The 26862-nt window shown below is 36.5% G+C and overlaps 2 protein-coding genes across 4 annotated transcripts; one reads left to right on the forward strand and one right to left on the reverse strand.

Annotated features, from left to right (window-relative positions):
• Positions 1–1016: 1016 nt before the first annotated feature.
• Positions 1017–12380, reverse strand: LOC133200594 (uncharacterized). 3 transcript variants are annotated; one of them, XM_061336385.1, is made up of 11 exons: positions 12293–12380; positions 10790–10912; positions 10489–10652; positions 8368–10196; positions 7598–7685; positions 6503–7417; positions 6058–6195; positions 5228–5299; positions 3950–4029; positions 3034–3057; positions 1017–1938 (listed from the first exon to the last, which is right to left on the reverse strand). In XM_061336385.1, the coding sequence occupies exons 1-11, from the start codon at positions 12310–12312 to the stop codon at positions 1825–1827; spliced, it is 3567 nt and encodes a 1188-aa protein (XP_061192369.1). In that variant the 5' UTR covers positions 12313–12380; the 3' UTR covers positions 1017–1824. The 3 variants fall into 3 exon arrangements, with proteins under 3 accessions (XP_061192369.1, XP_061192370.1, XP_061192371.1); XM_061336386.1 differs by lacking the exon at positions 3034–3057; XM_061336387.1 differs by lacking the exons at positions 1017–1938; positions 3034–3057 and adding an exon at positions 3368–3492.
• Positions 12381–14440: 2060 nt separating this feature from the next.
• On the forward strand, positions 14441–16191 carry LOC133200606 (uncharacterized). Its single transcript, XM_061336399.1, has one exon. The coding sequence runs from the start codon at positions 14459–14461 to the stop codon at positions 16175–16177; it is 1719 nt and encodes a 572-aa protein (XP_061192383.1). The 5' UTR covers positions 14441–14458; the 3' UTR covers positions 16178–16191.
• The last annotated feature ends 10671 nt before the right edge of the window (positions 16192–26862 follow it).

The raw sequence follows: 26862 nt of genomic DNA on the forward strand, positions 1-26862 counted from the left end.
GGTGTTCGAGATAATGAAGTTCAACTGTATATTACACGACTAGATGATTTACAATGTATTTCAATTACAATTAAATAAAAAATTTCTCATTTAAACAATATGGCATTTTGATATACATGTATTTGGGTCTTCAATAAATAAATGCATTAAAATGCAGTACAGATAATATGACACATCAGCAAAAAAATTTTGCACAGAATTAAGTTGATCATGCTTTCTGTTAAGTACATACATGTGAACAGGATTTGTGTCTAACAATTACTTTTCTATTTTAAATTAAATCTTTCAAATTGTGCTGAAAATTTCAAATACTTGGATCATAATTTAGCTGATTACAAATATTGTAAAATGTTTCATAATATGTATGCAAATAAACTTTAATTTTTAATTTTCACAGTTTCTAAAAAAAAAAAAAAACAAACACACACAAAAAAAACCACATGTTACATTTCTAATGGTTCAAATATATTAAACTATTTGTTCTCTACAGGAATTGGTGCCCTTTGTTATGTTTGATTATCTTGTACATGGCATACATTTCATTGTATTCATTTCAAGAAAGAGTTGGCACTGTGAAATATAAAATGCCATAAAGCACAAAATATTTTAATTTGATTTAAAAAAAAAAAAAAAAATTAAAAAAACAAAAAAACAATAGAACTTCATTTTAATAGCATTGTTATACATGTAACTGCATGAATTGCGTGAATAACTAACAAAGTTTATTAAAAAGTGGCAATGTGTCAATCTATAGAAAACTAAAATATATATTAGGTGACTTTGTATAACAACACATGTATACATTTACACATTATATGGAATGTGTGGGAAAAAAATAACTTTTTGCATTAAAAAAGAGTTAAAAAGAAAGAAAAAGAATTAATTCATGTACATTTGATTAAACTATTAAATGAGAAAAATAAAATGTATAAAAATCATTTTTTTTTAGGACGGAAAGTAAAATTGGCTGGAATGTATCTATCAATAACAAATATTTGTGAAAAAAAAGTTTCTAATTAAAAAAAAGACACATTTCATCTCAATGTTAAAATATATTGCGTCCTAAATAAAACACAATGTAGCACCGTCAAACAATGAGCTGATTATGCAAAAAAAATATTAACGGATTTCTGGATCTTTTTCCATGACAACTTTGGATATCCATTTTCTGAGCAATTTTAGATTACAACTACTGTCATAACAGCTTTTGATATTTAATGCCAGAACAATTTTAGGTATCTGTTGTCAAAACAATACATGTACTAGATATCTGTTGTCAGAACAATTCAACATTTATGTAGTTGTCATTTGAAAAAAAACAAACATCTTTTGCCACAACAATTTGAGATATCTGTTGCCAGATCAAACCAGACCCATTTTGTTAGAATACTGGCTACTTGCCAGAACAGCCATTGCTTTTTCTGGCCACTTGGAAAAAATTACAAGGTCTGGAACAGAATCCCTACTAGGGATACCTGTAGTAATCCTTCAATACTACAGCTGCACCATTCTAGATATCTGTACTTTCATTGATGAACTCAAGGATATCTGCACATTGTGGAAATCTGTTCTTTCTGGATTTATGGATATCTGCACCATTGTGGATATCTGTTCCTTCTGAATTTATGGATATCTGCACCATTGTGGATATCTGCTCTTTATGGATTTACAGATGTCAGCACCTTTGTGGATATCTGAACTTTTTGGACTCTGGGACAGGGATATCTGTAGCTATACAATAGAGGTAAGTGTGTATAATCTATGGATATCTGAAATTTCTACACTAGGAGATATCTGCAGCAATACGACCAAGGTGTGTATAATCTATGGATATCTGTATATTTGTTGCCTGACCCCTCCTCGGTATCCCCCTCGAGCACTGTCTGTTAATCTTCTCTGAGAATTCAAGGGTTGTTTTCCTTTAAATGCCCCAGTTGGCTAAAAATGAAATGTTAAAATCAAGATTAATTTTTACAATAGAAAATGCAAATCATATACAGTGATAATCAATGTGAAGATATGAAATCATCTTAGACTATATTGTAGATTCAGTCTATCGAAAATTAACAGTCACTTATAATAAGAATTATATTCATCCTGTAGCCAAAATGCTAGTAATTGGTACCAGTTCAGAAAACTAAAATAAAATTACGTCCATGCATGTTCAATGTAAAATATTAAAATCAATCATCCATTCTTTTTTTTGTTTGAATGCATGCACATGCCATGCAATTTTTTTTCTTTTTTGTTTGTTTGTATTTCTTATATTTTTTGGTACATGTTAATTTCCAAACACCCCCAACATAATAGTGTTTAAGGATACTCTTATTAATTTGAAATTAAAATTAAATCAATAGACATTTAAATACCCCTTTTGTTTAATATAATATTCTACAACCAAGCAACACAAATAAGCTCCCCATGCACATTGCATCAATTTGTCTCCCCTTTAAGATCATTTCTGTGTTGTCAATAAAATCTTTTTCAATAAGTTGTTGGAAAGGTAAGGTTTTAATCTCTTTTCTAAAGCATGAAACGTGTATATAAATAACATCTCTGAAGTTAAACCATGGTCTATACAATCAATACAAGGTACACATGTGTGAGCCATGTATTTTGCACTAAATAGTCATTGCGTCAGTTGTCTTACGAATCCAGTAAATAGCAGCTATCTTGTATGTCAAGTTTTAAAAAAAAACATAAAACATATATATATACTGCGCACAATTAAACCAACTAGCCCAAAATCTTATCTGAGTTCTACCAATTGAAAGAAAAAAAATTAAAAATTAAATTAGACAAACCTCTTTAAAAGAAATAAAAAAGCTTTGCTGCATCATCATAATACAAATTAGTCAACAACATTTTTTACTATCCAACAACAATACAAGCAGAGTAAATGGTAAATAAAATATATTCTAATTCATTTTGGTCCCAAATCAGGCTTATAATGTGCAACTTAAAAACAACACAAAACATGTGTATTGATAGTCCACTACCATAAAAAAAATCCATCGTAGAAACTTAGCTTACATTCTCTATATTTGTAGCTTCTGGCTGAAATTCACACAAATTAACAGATTTTTAATTAATACTAGAAACCCCCAAGATTTCACAAGAAATATAAACAAATTAACAAATTTTTAATTACTAGTAAAATCCAAGATTTCACAAGATGAGTAATATATTTAATTCATAATCACACTTTAATTATGATCATATACATTTCATTCCATGCTTTTTAATTTCATTAATAATGAAATCAAATTTGTTGATATATTTGTAACGGACCAAATAATTTATACATGTCTGAATTTTAATTATAATCAAATTGAAAAAAAAGGGAGGAAAAAAGGGAATTCCTGCAAAATCTACCATACACAGCCTATTTCCAAATATAGCAACACAGCCTTCTACATTTCCTGTTTTAATTCCAAAATAAAATAGAAATAACCTGATTTCTTAATATTCACAGTCATTTTCTATATCAATCTACAAAACAATAAAATATTCTAAAAAAAAAAATATATGTTCATTTAATTAAGCATAAGATTATAAAAACAAATGGAAAACCTTAAAACGGCAAAACATTTACAGTATACACAATGAATATAAAGTTGTATAATTATGATGCATATATTTCTAAGCAATGCTACATGCATGCTGGCATATAAAGAATCAGATTTTGTTTTCTACACATATGTATTACCTTTTTACTACCGATACTTGAGTAAACGTAATTATAGAAGGCCTAATGTGATTAAAACAACTCCAAAAGAAAAAGGGATTTTATTTATGATTTGAATTCAGTGCTACATAAGCACTAGAACTCTACTCATGTCAATTTTGGTGATTATTAACTTTAAAGACAGAGACACTGTAGAATTGTTGAAAAACAATATATAAAGAAAGTAAACAGTAACGATATGGACTCATTAATTTTACTTACATAGATATACTGTTGAGGCTCTGGCTGGGGGGCTAGAGGTTGTGTTTGCTCTTGTAACAAATTCCCTGGGAATTCTGTGACTGAAAAAAAGAAGAAAAAACAATTTTCATTTTTGTTAACCTTTAAGGATAACTATATCTCATTCATAGCTTATTTCTTCCACAGTTTTTCTTCTATGAGTATTTTGTCCCGAACTGTCTAAAAGTTTTGCATTAATTAAATTAACAAGCATTCTGAGAGTATTGCATTAGCAATACTAGTCCCCTACCGGCAAGTGTAATCTGGTTTCCGTTAAGAATTGAAAATGCCATAATTCTGTCAAAAATTAATAAAGCGGGACGAAATGCAAACTTGATCTATAACTAATCAAGGTAAAGCTACATACCAAAAATCAGCTCAATATCTACAAGCGTTTAGAAGAAAATTGCGGAAAACCCTTAAAAATTCCGTCAAAAATCAATGAAGCGGAACGAAATGCAAACTTGATCTGTAACTCATCAATATACACTCACATACCAAAAATCAGCTCAATATCTGCAAGCGTTTAGGAAAAAAGTGCGGAAAACCAAGTGGGACAGACTGACAGACAGACAGAGGGACAGACAGACAGATGGACAGACAGACAGACGGACGGACAGACTCAGAGGAAACCTATAGTCCCCTCCGGTTTCACCGGTAGGGGACTAATAAAATACCACTGAACTTAAGTATCTTGAACGTTGATATATCTCGAATACAATGGGTATGTCGAAGTGAGTTCAAAGTTTCTTCACCTAAATCTCAATCTCATACCTCAATTTCATACCCTGGATGTCTCTGTTTTTTCTCAGTCCCATTGAGTTCAAGATAATGTGGTTTGACTGTATTTATTTAGAGTGATGAATTTTTGACAATATTTTTTTCTTAATTACCTGCAGACTCAAAGACAGTTGCACGCAAAGGAAAGTTTGCATGTTTAGAGTATTACACCTATTAAACACCTACAGCATCTTTTTAATGCAATAAACATTAAAATTACTGTTCATTTATAATGCAAGGCTTAAGGTTTTTAAAAAGAAATCACTTCATACACTTAAATTCACAGGAACTTGACATTTATAAAAAATTCCCTTGAAGTTGATAAATAAAAGAAAAAAAAATTTCATGAAGATAAACATTTGAATCATCAAATGCCTGTGTGTAAAAATATGTGCATTTATAAACCATCTAAATCAGTGTACTTTTAGCCAGGAGACATGGTTCTTTTTAGCCATTCAGTTTGTTCCACACTTGACTTACTTTTCAGTCTTTCATTCAGTCGATCCAAAGAGTCTAACAATCTTTGCTCTTCTATCGAAAGTGCAGAAGGAACTACAATAAATTAATGGAGAATTGTAAAATTGATTTCAAAATCATGAAAATAATTTGATTATGCTTTTGACCCTGCAACATATTTCTGCATATCAAACTACTGTTGTAATTAAAATTTCTTTTACACTAGCTGGTATTTACTACAGTAAAAACTCTGTTATAACGAAGTCACTGGGACCTGTGAAATTACTTCACTATATCCATAATTCCTTATATCCGTATAAGGAATTCATAAAAATTATATAGCTGGGAATCCAAGAAAACTTCACTATATCCGTGAATTTGCAATATCCATGTTCGTACTAAACGAGTTTTACTGTAGCAATTTCATTCATTAAATTCTTTTACACTGGTATTTACCAGCCCCTACGTGCCAAAAGTATAAACTGTTAGCAATGAATACTCCAATCACTTTGATTAATATAAACTATTTTTCATTTTCCAAAATTGACCAACGGCCATCCTACAAGGGAAATAACCAGACTTTAGAAACTGTACAAGAGACTTCAAATTTCTTCAGTTACAGGGCTTTCAAAAAGATTAGAAACAGGTGGTACTTTTACAAAAATAGGTCCTGGAGTTACATGTACCTTGTGGAAGCAATTTTATTAAAATATGTTATCAAATTTTTCTCCATCGAATATTTTGAGAGGTACACCGCAATCATGATTTCAGCCAGGAAAAAGTAAAAGGTACCAGCAGATTTTGAAAAGCCTGAGTAACATTACATAATTGATGTATGCGGGTCAGTTACTTACTCTTTTGTGCTGGTTTACTGGCCACAATGAGTTGCTGGTTCCGCTGAGCCTGATCCATGGCGTTCTGGATCTGACTCTCGGACATGGAATGCTGGGCTAGGTGCTCAGCTGTCAAGAAGGCAGCCATACTTTCTGAAACTGTAACATCAAGGATACATTAGTAACGGCATTTTACTTTTTTTTAGTCATAACCACTGACAAAAAAAGATGCTGATGAATTATGTGAATAGCAATCCCTGTAAGATGATAAAGAGATCTTGTTTTAAATCAGCTTGATGATGAATTTAAATAAAATCACAGTGTGTATTTTCATCTTCTTTTTTTTTGCATTGATCTTGTCAGTTCAAAAGCAGTCCTAAAATCTTTTCTTAATGCAAAATATAAGATTTTAATTTTCATTTCAGACTTTTAGAAAAATTAAAATTTCAAAAGATATTTTTCTCACCATCCTGTGGGGGTTGGTAGGCTGGATTCTGGGAGGGCTCATTGTTACTATACACAGGTCCATTGTATGTCGTAACAAACTGCCTCTGTGAGACCACTGGTCCCTTGTTCAAACTGTTCGGATTCTGCTGTTTGCGTTGTTGAAGCAGACCATACCTCCTGGCATACGTCTGCTCACCGTTTTTAACTGTGCTCTGCACCCCACTGGGAGGGGCAGTCATAACTGGCTGTGTCCTGCCAGCAGCAACAATTTTATTGAGCGCAGCACCATCTATGTACTGGTGGGACATTTGTGCTGCTTGTCTTGGAGGTTCTGTGGGCTGAGATACCTGGTGATTTTCTGAAGCTGGCATGTTGTCATTTGGACCTGTAGGCCTGTGCAGACAAGTTCTCACTTTCTCCCATAAAAAGTTAATTTCTTCATCGGTAGGAGTTCTATCAATTCTCATGCCATTTTCATTGAAAACTGGTCCCTGAATGCTAGAGTGTTGAATAGGTACATCTGAACCTGCAGCCATTTGGACACCATTTTCTTTCCCATAGTAACCAAGATCCTCCTGTCTTGGCATTGTGCCAGGGGTCGTTTTCGTATAATTCATCTTGACCCCTGGCACTGTGTACACCGTGGCCTCAGTATAGGCAGGAGTCAGTGAAGTTGGCACCTTGGCCATGAAGTTATTATTGACCACTGTTACTTTCTTATCGGTGGCCTTCTGGGCATTCAACATGGCAGAGGCTGGTGAATTACTCTGAGTGATGATGTGGGCCGCAGCCTGGGGGCGGATAGTGGACTTGTGTCTTATCTGTGGCCGATGCCCGGCACTCATCGCTCGGGGGACATTACTCTGGGCCTTTGCAGCATGAGAGGTCACTTTGGCTGACACAGGTCTGGAGGAATGACCATGTCCACTGGCTCCTGAAAATTAAATATTTGGAATTTTAATGATCATATTTTCTTATTGACAAGGGGGTTACTTAAAAAGAAGCAACATGTTTACTAATCACTAAACATACATATAAATTGTAATACATATGAGAAGAGATTATAAATAATTAAGTAATAAACTCTAAAGTGTTTATATTTCAGTGGACTCACCAGAGCTCTCACTGTTCGCCTCAGGTTCCGCTTCCTCTTCGCTCGGGTAATGCAAGTCTGCAAATCGAACACTCTTCTTTCTTGGTATCTAAAATATATTTATTGCAATAAACAAGATATCAAAAGTAAATATAGGTCTAAGCTTACTTTCATGCAATCTGATCAAAACCTTGAAGCATGCTTTTTTTTATTGTTGCTACATGTGAAGAAAAAGAAGAAATTGAGGATCTGATTTTAACCAGATTGACCATTCATGAAACATTTGTCTGCCAACTGACTCATTAATAAATTGGATGAATGATATCTATATTAGACACAGCTTTCAAAGTTGATTTCTCCATATAGACAAACAACAATTTTTTTTTAAAATTAATCATGTTTATATCTAGACTTAAGCTTGCCAACATAATAATAATGACAGTTAAAGTCGGGATTATTCCTTTATTATTAAGAGATCACTTGATTTCACTAGGTGTGGCTAACATTTGAATGTGATCTCTCAGTAGGGAAAAAGCAGTCTAGAAGTAGTGGTGTCAATTAGGAAATATTTTTTTGAAAACGTAAATACAAGGAAATATTTTAATGTTTACTTAATTTAGTCAGGATTGAACTTCAAGATACTTATACAAGAGTTATTCAAGGACCAAGGTTTGTTATCAAAGGATAGAGCTAAAATTCCTAAAATAATTTTAACAAGAACAGTCCGACTAAATAAATCTGGTAGAATTCACAAAATATTGAATTAAGTATGTATAGTACAGCCATTTTACCTGCTTGGGATGGTGATGATGCATATGAATGCGAGCTATTTCTATACTATCCTTCACATCCATACTGTTAACACTGCCAGTAGATCCAGCTTTTTTCAGTTTGGGCCCAGGTCTTTTTAGAATGCCCTTGACCCCCGAGTCATCCTCCCTAGCCTCACTGTGATTCCTCACCACCAGGTCTGCATCATCCTTAGCCTTCCTCGTTACCGTGGTGGCAGCTGGAGGATGCTCTTTTTTCTCAGTCACTCCAGCTATCAATGGTTTATTAGGAAGAGGTTGCACATTCATTTTACCATAATTGTTCATATTAACACCCCCATTTACAACATTGGCTGTAAACTTGACCTGTGTGACTTGTTTGACCTGTGGTCGGTCCCCAGAGGTGGTATTAATGAAGACTTGAGGTTGTTTGGGAACTATTTCCACTTTTTGCACAGCACCGTTTTTTCCACTTTCCATCTTGTCCTCCAATAGAGCATCAGATGTTGGGTGTGTACTGTCCTCATTGGTGGAAGGAGGGGGGATTACATTGTACTTCACCACCTTCTGTATCCTCACTGCACTCACAGGCCGGGGGACCCGACTGGGCTTTGTCTCCTGAACAGGGGGCGCCACCATCTCCCTGTCAGGGTTTACTGATCTGTCAGAGGTATCCGGTGTATTAGTGACTGTATGTAGGAATTCCATAGGTTTGGAAGGACCAGTGTCTGGTATTCTGTTGCCATTGGATTGAGCACTTTTGGGATTTTCTGAGGTATACAGATAACCATTGGTGTACCCTCTACTGACATCACTCACACTCCTTGGCGGATTGTTGATGTTCACACCCTGAGAGTCACTGTAACCATTTAAATTCTGGTTTTGGGAGCCAGTTGTACCGTCCCAGGTGACATTTCTATCATCCCTCCCTCCACTGTTTGGGCCATAATTTCTTTGGGAATTCCTGTCCTGATATGCAGTTGTTGAGGTCACAGCTGTCATGGATGGCCTTGAACTATAAGGGTTACTATTGGTCATGTGAGCGTTTGACACAGATGAATGCTGGGAATCCACAGGAGATGGTGTGGACCATGCACGTAGCTGAACCTTTGGTCTGTTTTTCACATCTGTGTTTTGAGACACAGTCTTTTGCACTTCCGGTCTGGGGATCCCACTTAAGGGAAGATTATTATTATTTCCCCATGTTTGTTCTACATTGTATGAGTCAATTTTCTCATTTCTGTCTGGGTATTCAACTCCATTATTTTGTCCATAAGCACTGTTCAAATGAAAAGAAATGTCTCTGACACTTTGATGTGTGTGAACATTGTCCTGCAATGAGGACTTTGAATTGATCACTTGTTCATTTTTTAAGAGATTATTTTGCTGTGGCAAGCTTGTCGGAACTCCTTCCGTGAAATTATGAGATTCGTCCAAACTATCAGCACTGGACAGACTAACACTGTCATCTGCAACATATTCTCCATTGTCAATCTCTTTCTGAACTTCTTCACTGAATTCATTAAAAGCTCTTCTCTGCTGATCAATCAACTGCTGTTGCTGTTGTTCTAATTTTTGCTCAAACAAACTTTTGCTGCTGTTCAAGTTCTTCAAGCTCCTGTTGTGCAGTTTATCCTGTGAACTATTGACCCTTGGTCTGTCGTTCTGGATAATAGGGGAGTGGAAGTGAGAGTATTTATTGAAGTATGGTCTATTTAGAGCCTCAGTGTAGGTCTGTCGAGGACTTGTGTGACTGCCTGTTGAACCTGCACTGTTCTGTCTCTGTACACCAGAATTTCCTCTGACCAGTCTCAGTGTCTCTTCCAGATTCCGACTTGGGGATGGGGCATCTGCAATAAAAAGTATTGAAGAGAAAATTCATTTTGGGTAGAAAATACATATCTGTGATAATAAATTTCACATCAGTAACCCACTTTGTAAATTCTCTGTGCTAAAGACGAGTAGTCTGAATGTGAACAGATCTTATTATGAAACTATACATTATTTACACTAGTGTACTTCTAAACAGAGCAAGTATGAATGCTATCTTCAATTCTAAATACACAGCATGGTCACAAAGCTCTAATTCTGTTGCAACAATAAAAAAAAAAACTACAATATTCTCTCTGTTTAGACACTTACTTTTCCTTGACCTTGAGTGCCTACCACTTGGCGGCCGTGATGGGACGTGAGATCGCTGATATTTCTCTGTAGCCTCCTGTTGTTCCTCTCTCCGTTTTATTAAAATCTGTTGTCTTCTTTTTTCTTCTCTCTCTTTCTCCAATTTTCTCTTTGTGGCTTGTGCTCTGAAAATACACAATTATATTAGGTGATTTGCTTTTTTTTATTTGATTTTATATGACCTTATAAAAGAAAATCTGTACAGTGTCTAATAGGTCTGGGACTAAGTTTGTTCCATATATTTTGAGAACACAATTCATACTTCCGTCTTTTGTTGGTCTCCACCGAGAGCTTCTTTGCTCTGGCAACAGCATCTCCCACTTCATCAGTCTTCAGCTGTTTTAACTGATCTATACGCTGTTTCTCTAAGTATTGGTATGTTTTTCTGACATGATATTAAGGACAGAATACTTGTTTATAAAATATTTGAAAAAATACCACTTTCTTCATTGAGATATCTATCATGATACAGAAAATGTTTTTATCACAAGTTCAGCATGATGTTAATATCTCATGATCGATGGCTGATATTTATAGTTTTTATCAGATCAAACAATTAAAATATTTTACAGAATTATTATCCCCACACAATGAAGTTGGAGGGGATAAAGTAAATTAGTAATGTGCTTGTGACTGTGTTTGTGAGTGAGCTTGTATGTGCGTGAGTGGGTAATGGAAGTTAATAATTTATTTTGGGATCGATGTGCTCTTTTACGAGGGGATGCTATGCTTTGCGATGCTCTTGTTTATCCATAGGCACCTTGGCTGAGAAGTGGATATCCCCCCTTCCCCACCTTGATTAAAAAAATTATGAGATTTCCAGATCAATGACATCCATATTCCATTCTATGCAAGCAGATTGTAATTTTTCTTACATTTAGAGATTGGCTATATATGGTATAATAAAAATACACATTAAGAAACAAAATTGATAAACAAACAGGAGGTTCCCTGCTTTGAGACATATTTCCAAGGTAATAACAATGTTACCTATCTTTTTTTTTCTCCAAGAACTCTGTCACGGAGATGTTCTCCTACTAGTTTCTTTAACCTAAACTGTATCCTTAGTGTCTTATATGCTGTAATCGGACAATTTATTAAACGGACACATACAGTGTAACATTTTATCATTGACGGCAATAAAGGAGGTTCTGATGTATGCCGATCTGTTTCGCTTTATCTGATTAGATAATAATTCAAACTGTATACAGTATAACTGTTAACCAAGCAGATAAAGAAAAATGAAGTGATAAGACCAAAACCCCCTTTATCACTGTCAATGAAGAAATTGGAATTGGAGGTGGGCTAGGGGTACGTATCCACACTTCAGGTGCCTGTGCTTTATTTAGTTTTAACTTTACTCCTTAAGTTGATAACAGGACATACATTTTTGTTTCATATCACATCGTTGAGATGTCAATGCTTTTTGCATGAATGTTTATATGAAGCTCATAAATGTGGACTTATATTTAGAAACTGTGTAAAACACGTGACAACAATGTGTAAAACATGTCATAAAAAAGAATACCCCGTGGTATGCGGTAAGATATGACTTTTACCCAGATGATTTTGTGGATTTTTGTTCCCTCGTCATGCCTTGGAGGAAAAATCGAGTTGGATAATAATCACATCCTATCACAAACCATGGGAAATCATACAAATGTAACTTGATTATTTTGTTATACTTCAATATTCTCCACTTGTACTCCCGGGTTCATCAAGACAATGTAAAGATTAAACTTCTTCAATATATGAAAAAGGATACGAATAAGCACCAGCTAACATTTTCTAGTTTTCCTTTCATACGTAATGTATCTTCATTTTGAAGCACTCACGCACTGATCTCAAACGTTCCAAGAATTCTAGACAATTCGACTTTTTCCAAACTTCTTACAAAGCACTTAAAATCTTAGCAGTGTAGCTAAAATTAAGATATTTCCAATTCCAACCTAAAATTTAAAATGTTTTATCTGATCAGCCAGGAATGTTGGCTCACAGTGCCGCCATGTTGTTTTGGTTACAGAATGCGCAACGTCTCCATGCTCTAGTGGTATTTCCGGTATATTAAAGGCGACAGATAATTTTTCCGGATAAAAACGACACTTCTTCAATTTAAAAATAAATAAATAAAAACACAAAAACAAACAAATAAATAAAGAAATAAATAAATAAAGATAGAAAAAAGAAAGAAAGAAAAAACATAAATAAAGAAAATCAGTCGAATGGGGTGCAATTCAGTTGAGGCGGAAGGGGGGGGGGGACTGAAATTTCTTTACTATAAATTATTTTTTTTGGGGGGGGGGGGGTTGAAACTGTTATTTTTAAGTTGGTTTTCTTGTGAAGTTATCAAAAGCTCCCAAACCAAATCAGTACTTAAAACATAATGTACCCCTATACTATAAATTTAAGTCAACATTGATTTTTAAGTAGTTTAGTGTAGGATATAATAATTTAATACCCTAATAGTATGAGGATATTAAGACATTTATTTATATTGACTAAATTGGAATGGGAGCGCCTATATGATTGTATTACTATATAATACATGTATAGTGTTCCTACACTGGCAGCACTTTTGGCCATGATCATTCATGTACCCCTTCCCCAGAATCCCATGGACCTGAACTATTTTCGATTTCTGAATGCAATTCAACATAAATATACAAATATTACTCGATTTTAACAGACAGTTTGTACATGCGCATATCTGGGGGGGGGGGTCCGGACCCCCCCCCTGGAATTTGCAGAGTTACTAAAAGTATATACTGAAGCAAATAAAAAACGTCTTTGGACCCCCCCCCCCCTAAAAAACGTGGACCCCACCCTCACCACCAGGAAATAGGTGTTTTTCACGTTATGGAAATGGATTTTACGTTTCTGTTTTTTTTTTTTTGTTTTTTGTTTTGTTTTGTTTTTGTTTTTGTTTTTTTTGCTTGTCAAGAAATTTTTTGGATAGGGATAGGAATTTTGGTTTCTTTCTTTTCTTTTTATTATTTTTTTCTTTTTTTTTTTCTTTTTTTTTTTTTTTTTTTTGCTTGTCAAGAAATTTTTTGGTTTGAATTTTTTTTTTGACTGGGGTGGACCCCCCCCCCTCCCCGGAAAAAAATTCCTGGATCCGCGCCTGTTGTATTGTATGGTTTGGAAATCAAATGAAAAAAAAAAATCAAAATTAATTCGAAATTAAAACTCTACGAAATTCCTCAAGGTTCAAGCAGACATAAATGTATGTCATTTATATATGCATAACATTGCAATTAATTATCTCATTCGTTCTTCGCTGTACCGGCATTCAGATAATCTATAGAAAACAAACAGTCCTGTATGGATTTTTTTTATTCGGAAACCATTTTATTTTACTCTTTAAATTTATTGGACAATTTTCAAGTTAAAAAATATTATGTACTATCTGAACCTAATGAACACATGCTTTCATTTAACACTTCTTTCTGATACTAATATATTTTACTAACATTTCCGCAAAAAATATTTAGTAGTCCGGTCCGTTTTAAATCTATAGAACTTTATCTCCAATGAGGAAGTGAATTAATGTTATCGCATTCTTCCACTTCGAAGTTCAGGCAATTCTAAAACCGTAAGTATATATATATATATATATATATATATATATCAATCATTACTGAGCCTTGAAGCTCAGTTATGATTTTATGACATGCGTGGACTTGTTTCTTGCACTGCAGTGCTTTTATCTAGAGACAGGCTAAAAAGATTAAGGACAACTTAATAAATCATGGCCGTAGGAACCTGAGGGGCACGGGGGGCGTGCCACGCCTCCCCCCCCCCCACAATAATTTTGCCGATATATAGAATACTATAGAAAACATAGCTGTATTGTAGATCTATATCTTACAAATGTAACAAAGAATACATTCATTTTCTTCTTTTTTTTATACACAAACTTATTCATTTTCAGATGGCATTATCTAAAATAGATATACCCCGCAGAGCCCAACACTTTTTAGAATGTGGCATTGAAGAATGTGAAAGAAACTGCGAGTTCTATTGCAACCCTTGTCATCTAAGATTGTGCAAGCAATGCAGCGAGGAACATCTGAGAAGTCAAGAAAACAAGAACCATGAGGTGGTTCTTTACCAGCAACGCAAACGTCAACTTCCTGTGGAGAAATGTAAGATCCACCCCACTAAAGATGTAGACATGCTCTGTGAAGAATGCCAAATTCCAGTATGTTCCAAATGTGTCACACAAAGAGAGCATCGGGGGCATATATTTACTGACCTAGAGACTGTTTATGCAGAAAAATATACAGACTTTCAAGAAGAAATTAGAAAAATCCATGAATACTTTCTCCCTATATCACAAGATTTACAGGAAAGAATTAAAAAAGATTCATCAGAAATCAAACACATCATGGACAACATCAGAACATCCATGAAGACTGAAGGTGAGTCTCTGAAAAGTCTAGTGGACACAGTCGTTTCTGAGAACATGAAGCAGTTAGACCAGATAGAGCATTCACTGTTAGAAGATCTAAACACCCAAGACAAGACCATGGATGATTACATCACATATCTTAATAATCTTGTCAAAGAGCTCCACATATGTCTGTCCTCTACAGAAACCCAGAAATTAATGTCTGAGAAGAAGCCAAAGATCCGATCCATACCAGAGACAACAAAACCAGTCACACCTGGATTTACTGCTGGTCAATACAGCAAAAGTGATGTCACCAAATTATTTGGTAAAATACATGTCCCCAACACTAAAGCAGAGAAAAGAGAAATAAGGCCCTTAGAAAGTGTCTACGATACAGCAATGAAACCTACACATAAACAGATGAAAGAAGACAGAAAGAAATCTGACAAGAAACAAACAATGTCTCTATCTGCCTCTGTCACCAAGGTCAGGGAGTTCAATGTACCAGGTGTTTATGATGTATACCATGTATCACTAGATCAATCAGACAGACTCTGGATCAGTGACGATGATGGTAATCTTGTCCAAATAGATCTACAGGGGAATGTGATACAGAAGATAAAAACCAGTGGTGAAGATGAAGGTTACCACACAGTGACACAGGACGGGGATCTGATCTTTACAGACAGAGACAAGAAAGTCATCAGTAGGATAACACAGGATAATAATATTACTGAATTCATTAAAACTGGAGACTGGGAACCACTCAGTATACACTCCTCCCACATCAATAAGGACCTACTGGTGGGGATGACTGATTATACAGAGGGTAAAGTCACCAGGTACAACAAGACAGGAAAAGAACTACAGAACATACAGAGAGATAACAAAGGACAGAGACTGTATAGACTACCACTATACATCACAGAAAACATCAATGGTGATATCTGTACATCAGACTTTAGTAATGGAGTAGTGGTGGTGAATAAATCAGGACAACACAGGTTCTCCTACACAGGTCAGGAGTCAGAGTTCCGTCCCTATGGAATCTGTACTGATGTCCTCGGTCACATCCTGGTGTGTGATCAGTACAGTGACACTGTTTACCTCCTTAATCAGGATGGTCTGTTCTTGTCTCTATTACTCCCTCAACAACAAGGGGTACACCGTCCCCGTAGTGTGTATGTGGATGGTGAGAACAATCTCTATTTGGGACAATTAACCAACACACTGACAGTGTACAAGTATCTCCAGTGATTCTTATTCTAGCATAAACATCAAGGATAGTGAATGTTGCAGCAGGCTTTAAGTAATATCAAATTGTGTATTAAGCTATCATTTTATTATTTTGTATCAGTTCATGACTTTAATTGTCACATAAAAATAAAAAGTATTGCATAAAATCAAATTTATTTAAATAATATTTTCAAAAAAATATAACAAACTTTTGGGTAAGTTAATATAATTAATACTCAGTAAGTTTTATTGTTTAATAGCTGAAACTAAAGCATCATTTTACTCTAAAATAAGTACATGTAATAGGGAAGTCAACAAAAGAATCCCAATAATCAATTTTTGAACAATTTATATTATATCAAAACATTTGAAACTTAATCCAACAATACTATAATGTATTAACATTTTGTAGTTCAAGCCTTATAGTAATTTGCTTTTGAACATTTCAGGGAAACATATATTTATTAGTTCCTTCTCTATATAGATTTGATTGAATGAAGTTTAAAACTATAGAGGTATTGTGAGCACTGAGCTCACAAAATGATACCCCCGCCTCCCATATGATTATAATGACAAAGTCCATGTTTTGCTAAGGGCGGCGGCACCGAGACCCGAAATAAGTGTCAGATCAGAAGGTAAAATAGGAGGTGCACAATGGCATTATGTAATAAAGAATGTGAAAGTGTCATTAAATTTCATTCAATGGTATAGGAGGAGTTGCGGATAAGAGATGAGTTCCCCAAAGCGTAACGGACAGTTGGACGTACAGCTAGATGGATGGACATGTGATTCAGAGGGGGGGGGGGGGGGGTCAGGACCCCCTCCTGGAATTTGCAGAGTTATAAAAAGTATATACTGAAGCAAATAAAAATTGACTTTGGCCCCCTCCCCCTCCCTCCCCCCCCTTAGAAAATGTGGACCCCACTATCACCACCACAAAATAGGTGTTTTTCACATTTGGAAAATTGATTTGCCTTTTTTTTTTTAGCTCACCTGAGCTGAAAGCTCAAGTGAGCTTTTCTGATCACCCATTGTCCGTCCGTCTGCCGGTCTGAAAACTCTTCACATTTTCAACTTCTCAAGAACCACTGGGCCAATTTTAACCAAACTTGGTACAATGTATCCTTGGGTAAAGGGGAGTTTAAATTGTTAAAATAGAGGGCCAAGTCTGTTTACAAGGGGAGATAATCAAGAAAGGAAAAAAATGGGGTGGGGTCATTAAAAATCTTCTTCTCAAGAACCACTAGCCTAGAAAAGCTGAAACTTATGTGGAAGCATCCTGGGATAGTGTAGATTCTAAATTGTTAAAATCAGGACCCCCGGGGGTAGGGCGGGGCCACAATAGGGAATCCAAGTTTTACAATGAAATACATAGGAAAATATTTTAAAAATCTTCTTTTCAAGAACCACTGGACCAGAAAAGCTGAAACTTATGTGGAAGCATCCTGGGGTAGTGTAAAATCTTAATTGTTCAAATAATGACACCCGGGGGTAGGGCGGGGCCACAATAGGGAATCCAAGTTTTACATTGAAATATATAGGAAACATCTTTAAAAATCTTCTTCTCAAGAACCACTGGACCAGAAAAGCTGAAACTTATGTGGAAGCATCCTGGGGTAGTGTAGATTCTAAATTGTTCAAATCATGACCCCCGGGGGTAGGGCAGGGCCACAATAGGTATTACAAAGGGGGAAATCTGGTAAAGAACAGCACGGCCAAAGTTACTCAGGTGAGCGATGTGGCCCATGGGCCTCTGTTTTTTTTTTTGTTTTTTTTTAATATTGCTTGTCAAAAAATTTCTTGATAAGCAAAATAAAAAAAAGCTAAATTCCCATCCCAAACGTAATAAACGAAGAAAATTTCTTGACAAGCCAAAAAAAAAATTTTTTTTGACGGGCACCCCCATCACTATATACCCCCCTGCTTTTCAAGCTGGGGGTATAAAAATGTACATGCAGGGAAACAAAATTGGCGTTTTTAGAGAAAAAGAAGTTCTAAACCAATGAAAGCAACCAATTATTTGAGTACTCCAAAATCCAAAGAAAGAATTTGTATCAAAAATTTACTGGACTAAACTGAATTTATTATAGCCCCGCAAACAATGTTGGGGGGGGGGAGTTATGTAGGAATCACCTTATCTGTCTGTCCTTCCGTCCATCTGTCTATCTGTGCAATTTTGTCTGGGCCATATCTTTGTAATGGAAAATCAATGGAAGCTAATATTTAGTACAGGGTTTGTTTATAATCCAGGGGTGTGTCCTGACCTTGAACCAATGGCATTTCGGCAAGTTCAAGGTCACTGGCAGAAAAAGTAAAAAATTCTTGTCGAAGGTATAAATTTGTAAAGGGAATCTTTGGAAGCTCATACTTGGTACAGAGATTGTTTATGAAATGAGAGTGTCTCATGACCGTGACCCAAGGTCACTCCAGCAAGTTCAAGGTCACTTGTATAAAAAGTGTAAAATATACAAAATGCATTTCTTTATGGAGAAACACTGCATGTCCATATTTCACTGAAAGATTACTTATGACCAGAGGATGTGTCACTTTTGAACCAAGGTCTGTTTGGCAAATTCAAGGTGACATTTACAAGTCTGAATGGGCACTTTAAAAAAATTGCGACGAGGGAGGGGGTACTATTTTGTGAGTTTGCCTACAGTACCTATAGTTAATCTCATCAAAATTTTAGGATTGTATACAACGTCGCGGGTTCGAATCCCACTGTGGGACGTGGAGGCAGGTCCTTCGGATGAGACCGTATAAACCGAGGCCCCGTGTCGCAGTAGATGCTGGGACGAAAATGATCCCTCACTGCTCAATGGCCCTAAGTGCCGAGTATAGGTCAAAATTTGCAGCTCTCTACCGGCAAGTGGTGACGTCTCCATACGATTGAAAAATTCTCGAGAGGGACGTTAAACAAGAAACAAACAATTGTATACAGAGATAAACATAACATATGTGACAAATTAAAACAGGTTTAATAGCATGCCAAAAAAAAAAAAAAAAAAGAAAAAGAAAAAAAAAAAAATGGCGTCGCCTGGTGAGGACGCCCCCAATTCGCCTGAGAGTGATATCCTTGAACTACAGAATTGTGGAGCCAGTCTCCTGCCTGTAAGTAGTCAAGATCCTCAATTTAGTTGTGTTCTGTCAGAAAATCAGGTTGAATCTAAGATTTTGCGTACTGTCCTCAAAACTCTGTGCAAGCAGTTACTAGCGGCTTATGTTGTAGAATGAGTGATGCTCACTCTACAATGGAATCTACAATAACGTCTTGCCAAAATGACTATGCATCCTTTGATCATGCACTTCAAAATCTTCCGAGGGACTTATATGTGCAAAAACTTCTTAAAATTACATCGAACAGCGAACAGCTTATTATAGAATACAGATATGCACTACTGGTGAAAGCAAAAAATATTTAGGGGTGCCCAACGGGTAAACTTATCACCGGAAAAACAACTAAAAGTAACACTAGTTCCACTAAATATGCTAGACTGTTTTGCCCTTTACATGCTCTGCAATGGTGATAGTTCATATATATCTGATGTGGTTGATATGATTTTGTTTCACACACAACAGGATGCGAGACCTCTCGCAAAAACACCAAAGCACACTTGAAAAAACTTGATGGTCTTGACTTAACTGAATACCAAGTTGTGAACAAGAAATTGAATGAAGAACTATCAAGAGTATCCAAAGTTTGTTTTAATTTACAAAAACAAATTTCTAACACAAAAACACAAATAGCATATGCATCAGCTATTTCCCCTCAGAGGACCCCTCCTTCAGCCGAGGTGGAATTTAAAGGGACTTCACACCTGAACGATCAAGCTAACTGTTCCCATGCAGACAGTGCTGATTGTTCCATTGTGCACCCGCCCATATACGTCAATAGCAAACCTGACCTGTCTCCAACGATCAGACCAAATACACAAGACTAACTCGACTGTTCAGACAAAATCAACCCGGTCGTGAGCAAAGGTACTAGTGGTAGCAAAAATGCATACGCCGTAAATCAGCCATCGCCTCTGGACAAAAAGTCAACGCACGACAATTCCCGCCAACACAAGCGTAACCTCATACCAGACTCATGCTCTTTGTCGTCTAAGAGTGTCCGATTATCTGATCATTCTTTTAACATTGCGAATACTATAAGCCAACAGTATAGTTATACAGTGGATGCGGGCACTTCGGTAACGGGTGCTACAGTATCTAACAAAACCTCTTCAGAAATGTCTTCACTCAGCAATGACGATAACGAAATCTTTGAAGGTGTAACCTATAAACGCAATGCGAGGTACTATATATCAGGAATCGGTCAAAGATCAACGCACAACCAGGCATGCTAAACTTCCTCAAACGCAAAGGAATATCCGTCTCTCATTGTGTGTTCTTTAAACCGAAACACCCTAGGTCTCGCCGCAACGCAAAATAAATGTAGCTCTGTCCGACGCCCAAACCGTGGAAGCTCCTGGATTTTGGCCGCAAGTAATCTCTTGTCGATTGTGGCTGAGTGAAAAGGACTGGGAATCAAAGATTGCGCAATTAGACCTGCTGAAAATGATACTACAGAGGAAGAAGACTGGGAAACCGAACAGTCTAACACTTGATTCTCTCGCCCTGCAATAAACAAGTATTTTGTCCTATCATAAAATTTTTAAATCCATAAATATTTTGACCTGGAATGTCCGTGGTGTCATATCGTCGTCACTTTCTTTAGCTGAACTCTTAGCAAAAACAAACTGTGATGTTGCAATAATAACAGAACATAAATTAAAATCAAGCAGTGTAAATTACCTAGATTCCATATGTTCAGATTATTGTAGTATCACACGTATAGAAAAATCTACTAATGACACTCTAACCGATATTTGTCGATTTTTGGGCAAGGGTGGAGTAAGTATAATGTACAGGAAAAACATCCAGTTCTCAGTTATCGAAATTATTGACATTCGCATTATTGGCGTAGAACTCAAGCGCTACAATCAAAAGTCGTTGTTTATTTTTGGTGTATATCTTCCGTCGGATAGCAATACACAATCTTATATAGACGAGATAAACCTACTTGAAGCCTTATATAACCTCTACTCTGCATATGGTGATGAGCTTATTGGGAGTGATTTTAATGCCAGTCTTCATACCAAAGGCTACTCGCGCTGTAATTTGCATAAATCAAATGTCTTAAAAGACTTTATTACTCGAAGCGACCTGGCATGCCCCGACATAGACTTCAAAACAACTGACTCGAACTACACTTTTAATACGACACGCACTACATTAACTACATCATCTGCAGCAAAACTATGTGCAATTATGTCATAAACTATCATGTTCTTGAAGCGGGCTCTTTCAGCTCTACTTCTGCCCATCTGCCAATTAGTATGGAACTACAAACTGACATTAAAACACATGTTCTATGTAAACCATCCGTCTCGCTCCCAGCCTGGCATAAAGCTAAACCTGATCAAATAAAGGAATACGAAAAATATTCATCATCATGCAGACTTTCTAGAAAAAAGTCTTAAAACTATAGAACTTGACAAGTTCTGCACAGAGTTAAACACTGTTCTACATTCTGCATCATCGCTGTCTATCCCCACGGCAAAGTACAAACCCTTTTTGAGACCAGAATGGACCCCCACAGTACACGAAACAGAGCGTCAAATGCAAAGGGTGTGGATAAATGAAGGTCACCCTCGAAGAATGACACACAGCTCCTACAAAAATTACAAACAAGCGAAACGAAACTTCCGGAACGAACTCAACGACGAACATGATCGATACATATCTGGTGTCTTTCAGGTTTTAGCGGAATCATCAGAGTGTGATGTTCGCCTATTCTGGAAGTTAATCAGACAGTTAAAACCACGTTCCTCTCATACTTATCCTATTATTGAGTACAATGACGAACAGTTCGATGACCCCCCTGGCGTCTCTTTTGCATTTGCAAAGCATTTCTCAGATATTTATAATGCCAAAGATTGATTGATTGTATGTTGTTTTACGTCCCATTCGAGCATTTTTCACTCATATAGAGACGTCACCATATACCGGTGAAGGGCTTCAAATTTTGACCTATACTCGGCACTCAGGGCCATTGAGCAGTGAAGGATCTTTATCGTGCAACGCCCACCGTGACACGGGACCTCGGTTTTTGAGGTCTCATCCGAAGGACCCGCAACTTTCACTTCAAAGTGCCGAGCGCATGGCGAAGGAACAGTTGCTACCCATTTTTTATCGACTTAGGTCAGTCGCGGCCGAGATTCGAACTCACGACCTCCCGATCACGGAGCGAGCGCTCTATCGACTGAGCTACCGTGAACGGTATAATGCCAAAGAAAATGCAAATTATCATTCAGAATTCCTCACTTCAATTGAAAACCGTTATAGTGAACTCGAACGCGTTTCCAGTTCATCAAATGATAGTTTCCCAGGAGGTCCCGCGACCGTCAACGAAATACAAATCATCATTCGAAATCTCAAACGCAGAAAAGCGCCTGGTCACGATCTCATTCAAAACGAACATTTTATTCATGGTGGTATACAATTAGCTATATGCATTACTCACCTTTTCAACGCAATTCTGGAGGTCGGGTATATCCCATCCTGTTGGAAAAAAGACTTGATTGTGCCCATCTATAAAGGCAATAACAAACCTCGGAAGTCTCCCGATAGTTACAGACCAATTGCTCTCCTCCCTTGCGAGTTTAAAGTGTTTGAAAAGTTTATTCTCACTAGGATACAGTCAAACTTACTGCCCTCAATCTCATTTCCTTGTTCTCAACAACAAGGTTTCCAGCAAAAACTTGGGTGTCTAACAGCGTCCTTTAATTTGCAAGAGACTATTTTTCACAACATTGAACACAATAGCTCTGTTTATGTTGCCTTTTTAGACACACAGAAAGCCTTTGACACTGTATGGAAGCATGGTCTCATGTGCAAACTTCACGAACTCAGAATATCGGGCACAATGTGGTCTTCGATAAATGACTGCCACTCCAACACATACCTCTCCGTTGTAGTTAACCAGACCAGCTCCCAGTGGTTTCAAGTATCACAAGGCGTCCGACAGAGAGAAGTACTTTCGACTTTCCTGTATCTATTCATTAATGGTTTACTATTAGAAATTCAAAACCTTAGTTTGAACATCGGAGTCTTCAACGTTCAAAGTTCAAACCCAACCTTAGCAGATGACATTTGCGTCATTGCTCTCAATCCACGTGAGCTCCAAAAAGTTCTGGACAACATATTCCAATACTCAACACGCTGGCGGTTTACTTTTAATGCTGCAAAATCCAATGTTCTTTACTTCCATCAAAAAGGTCCCAATCCTGCTGACACCTTAAGCTGGCGTCTCGGTAAAGAACGTATTGAATTTTCCAACTCATACAATCATCTTGGAATTCTCTTAAACTCCAATTTTGACCCTGGCGAAAGAACATCTAATGCTTGCAGGAAAGGACGACAAGCATATTTCGCTCTTAAAACGCCGAACAGCTCAACCCTATAACAGTGGCCAAAATGTAAAAAAAAAAGTTGTCTTACCATCAGTTCTTTATGGAAGCGAACTATGGTGCGATCTTTGGACAAAGGACATTAGATCACTCAACGCTTTCCAACATTTTGTCGTTAAACATGTTATGGGACTACCCCATCACACCAGATCAGACATGTGCGAAAGCCTTCTCGGTTTCCTACCAATTACAGCAGAGATCGACATTAAGAAACTGCAATTCTTTGGCCGTCTCTGTGAACTCAACACAACTTACCTTACTAAGCGTATATTCATCATCCGTCTTTTCTCCTACTTGTTCAATGTCAGTACTAAGCATTATGGGTTTATTCAAGACATCATTCCCATACTGTTAAAATAAAATTTATACAGCGTGTTAACTGATTATCTCGAAAGTGGATTCTTTCCCAACAAGTCTCAATGGAAGACATCAGTGAAATCCTCCGTCATCTCGTTTCACTCTGCCTCTAGGCGCAACCGAATGCTTGCCGATCCTGACTTCGCTCAATTTAACATCCTCTGTGCAAACAAACCACCTAAGCGTCTGTGGATCATCCCCAGTAATATTCATGAAATTGTAGTGTGTAAATTTATTGTAAAATTATGGACCCTTCTAGATACATCGCCGGAATCGTGCTGCATCTGAGCAAAATCTTTCACGAACGTGTTCGAGCACATTACCACAGTCTGCCCGGAAACATCTCTGTATCGCGATACCTGGTGGGAAACTGTGATTGAGGACTACGACATCTCACTAGGCGCCGAGCTATCAGGACTGTCAGAAAGTGAATTATACTTGTTTCTTCTTGGTGCTAGATGTCTAACTACCTCACTCTCGGACTATGACACGTCAGAACTCCATCTTCTTAATTTTCGTTTTATAAGAGATGTGGCAGCGACGTACTACAGAAGGACAACCGTGTTCCCTTTAATGGACCGGACAGGTGTAGCCTCTGTGCTCTCACTCCATTGCAAACTTACATGCGAATATTTTCCAGATTAAGTTTATCCTTTTGTTAACTTTTACACTAATGTACATAATAGCACCTATGAGAAGTTACTTTCATTGAATATGTATTTTGTATAATTATTGAATCTCCAATAGGAGGAAATAAAGAATGAATGAATGAATGAATGAAAAACTAGATGACGAGGAGCACGTTTTAGCAGAACCCTAAAACGCCCCTTTCTTCTTGAGTACAGTCTTAAGTCTGTAATTTTAATGTGGAAATTTTCATTTATATATGTAGGTGCTGGTTGCCCCCTCCCCCCACGTTTTGTTTCTGTTAGGTTAAACACTGGCAAATTCCAGCATTTATAAAAAAAAAATGTACCAAAAGGTTAAAAAAAGATATAACACCCCATATTTTTTGAATTTTGGAAGTTTACGTGTTTTTTGTTTTTGTTTTTTTTGATTTGTTTTTTATTTTCTTTTTGCTTGTTTGCATTTTGGTTTTTGTGGCTTTTTGCTGTTGTTGTTGTTTGGTTTGACAATTTGTTTTTTAGGTTGACCCACCCTTTTAAGCAGACCTCTAGACCTCCTTTTAAACTCGCTGCTAAGGGCCTGCATTTCTGTAATATTTCTAATTAATGTACACGGTTTTCTTAAAAGGGATTTTTTTTTTAAAATTCTTATTATTTCTCTTTCTTGATTTTTTTTCTAATTTCCCTGAATGTAAAAATATACTTCTAAATCGTAACTGCTTTGGCGATAAACATTTTTTTCTTATATGATGGCTGTGGAATTTAATATTATAATGGAATTCATCACGTACAGTTCACATACAAATTAACATGGAGTACCTGGTGTATTTTAACTCTATTAGACAGCATTTTTTATTTATAATCACATTTTTATTTCACATATAAATGTAAATATAAGGAATAACTGTTTAGTTTGTTGGGTTGGGTATGCCAGGGACATAAATGACTGCGCCCGTTATTCAGATTATACCACGTTTCCAACTTAGTTGATACCCTGGGCTCCGTTTTTAAGAACTTACAATTAAGAAAATATATATTTTTAAATAATTTTCTTCTCTATATTATTTTGTTAATCAGCGTTATGATTTTTTTTTTCAAATAATTTTGAAAAACATTTTTATTCAAGAAATTTTGAATAGATATTTTAAGTTTTTGTGTCATTACTGTTTTGCTTTTGATGATTATAAAAGTATTAAGTTTCTTTGAAACTGAGCTAAATACAATTTTTAGAAGTGAAGACAAGGTCAAAGGAAAGGTCAAGGTAAAAAAAATGTTGATGAAGTTGAATAGTTCTCATTAATTGATATGAATCAGCATATAAGGTTTGATAGAAATATCTTAAATAGTTTCTTTGAAACTGAGCTAAACGCAAAGTGTGACGGAAGGATGGAGAGACGAGACATACATGTAAGACGGACATGACAGATACAGTAACGACCGGACACAACCTAACACCAGAGCGAACCCAAAGCGCATCCCGGGTTCGCTTCCTGGGTTCGCTCGGGGTCCGCTGCGGGTCCGCTTTTTAAGAAAATTTGGGACCGCTATGGGTGCGCTTCGGGTTCGCTCTGCGTTTGCTTGGGGTCAGCTCTGGGTCCGCTAGAGCGAACCCGGCGTTCGCTTTCCGGGTTCGCTTTACGCACTTATGCATGAAGCGGACCCCGCTTTAATCTTGCCGCCAGTAAGACCCGCCCCTTGTATTTAAATTCTTGGTTTATGCGCCTGTAATTTAAGATTCGGGGTATATAGTTTTTGCCCTGTCCGTCCGTCTGTCTGTTTGTATGTGTATTTCTTGTGACAAGACCTTCCTTTAGGTACGAACATATTTGACCTCTTGACATTTACCTCGGAGTTTGACCCACTTTTGCAATAAATTACCCAATTTTTGAACATTTGGTGCTAGGGCTTTCATATTTCACACGTGTATTCATTGTGACAAGACCTTTCCATTGGTATAAATATCCTCGACCTTTTGACCTTGACCTTGGAGTTTGACCCACTTTTAAAAAACTTTAACTTTGGCCATAACTTTTGACTAGGTTTTTTTTTTTAAATTTCACAGGTCCACTCCATGTGACAAGACCTTCCTTTTGGATACCAACAACTTTGACCATTGACCTGGACCTTGAAGTTTGACTAACTTTCGAGAAACTTTAACCTTGGCAATAACTTTGAACAATTGGTGCCATGGCTTTTATTTTTTGCATGT

This window comes from Saccostrea echinata, unplaced genomic scaffold (assembly GCF_033153115.1).
Source record: "Saccostrea echinata isolate AGI-Se365-2 ecotype Australia unplaced genomic scaffold, CSIRO_AGI_Sech_v1 ptg000040l, whole genome shotgun sequence".
Lineage (NCBI taxonomy): Eukaryota > Metazoa > Mollusca > Bivalvia > Ostreida > Ostreidae > Saccostrea > Saccostrea echinata.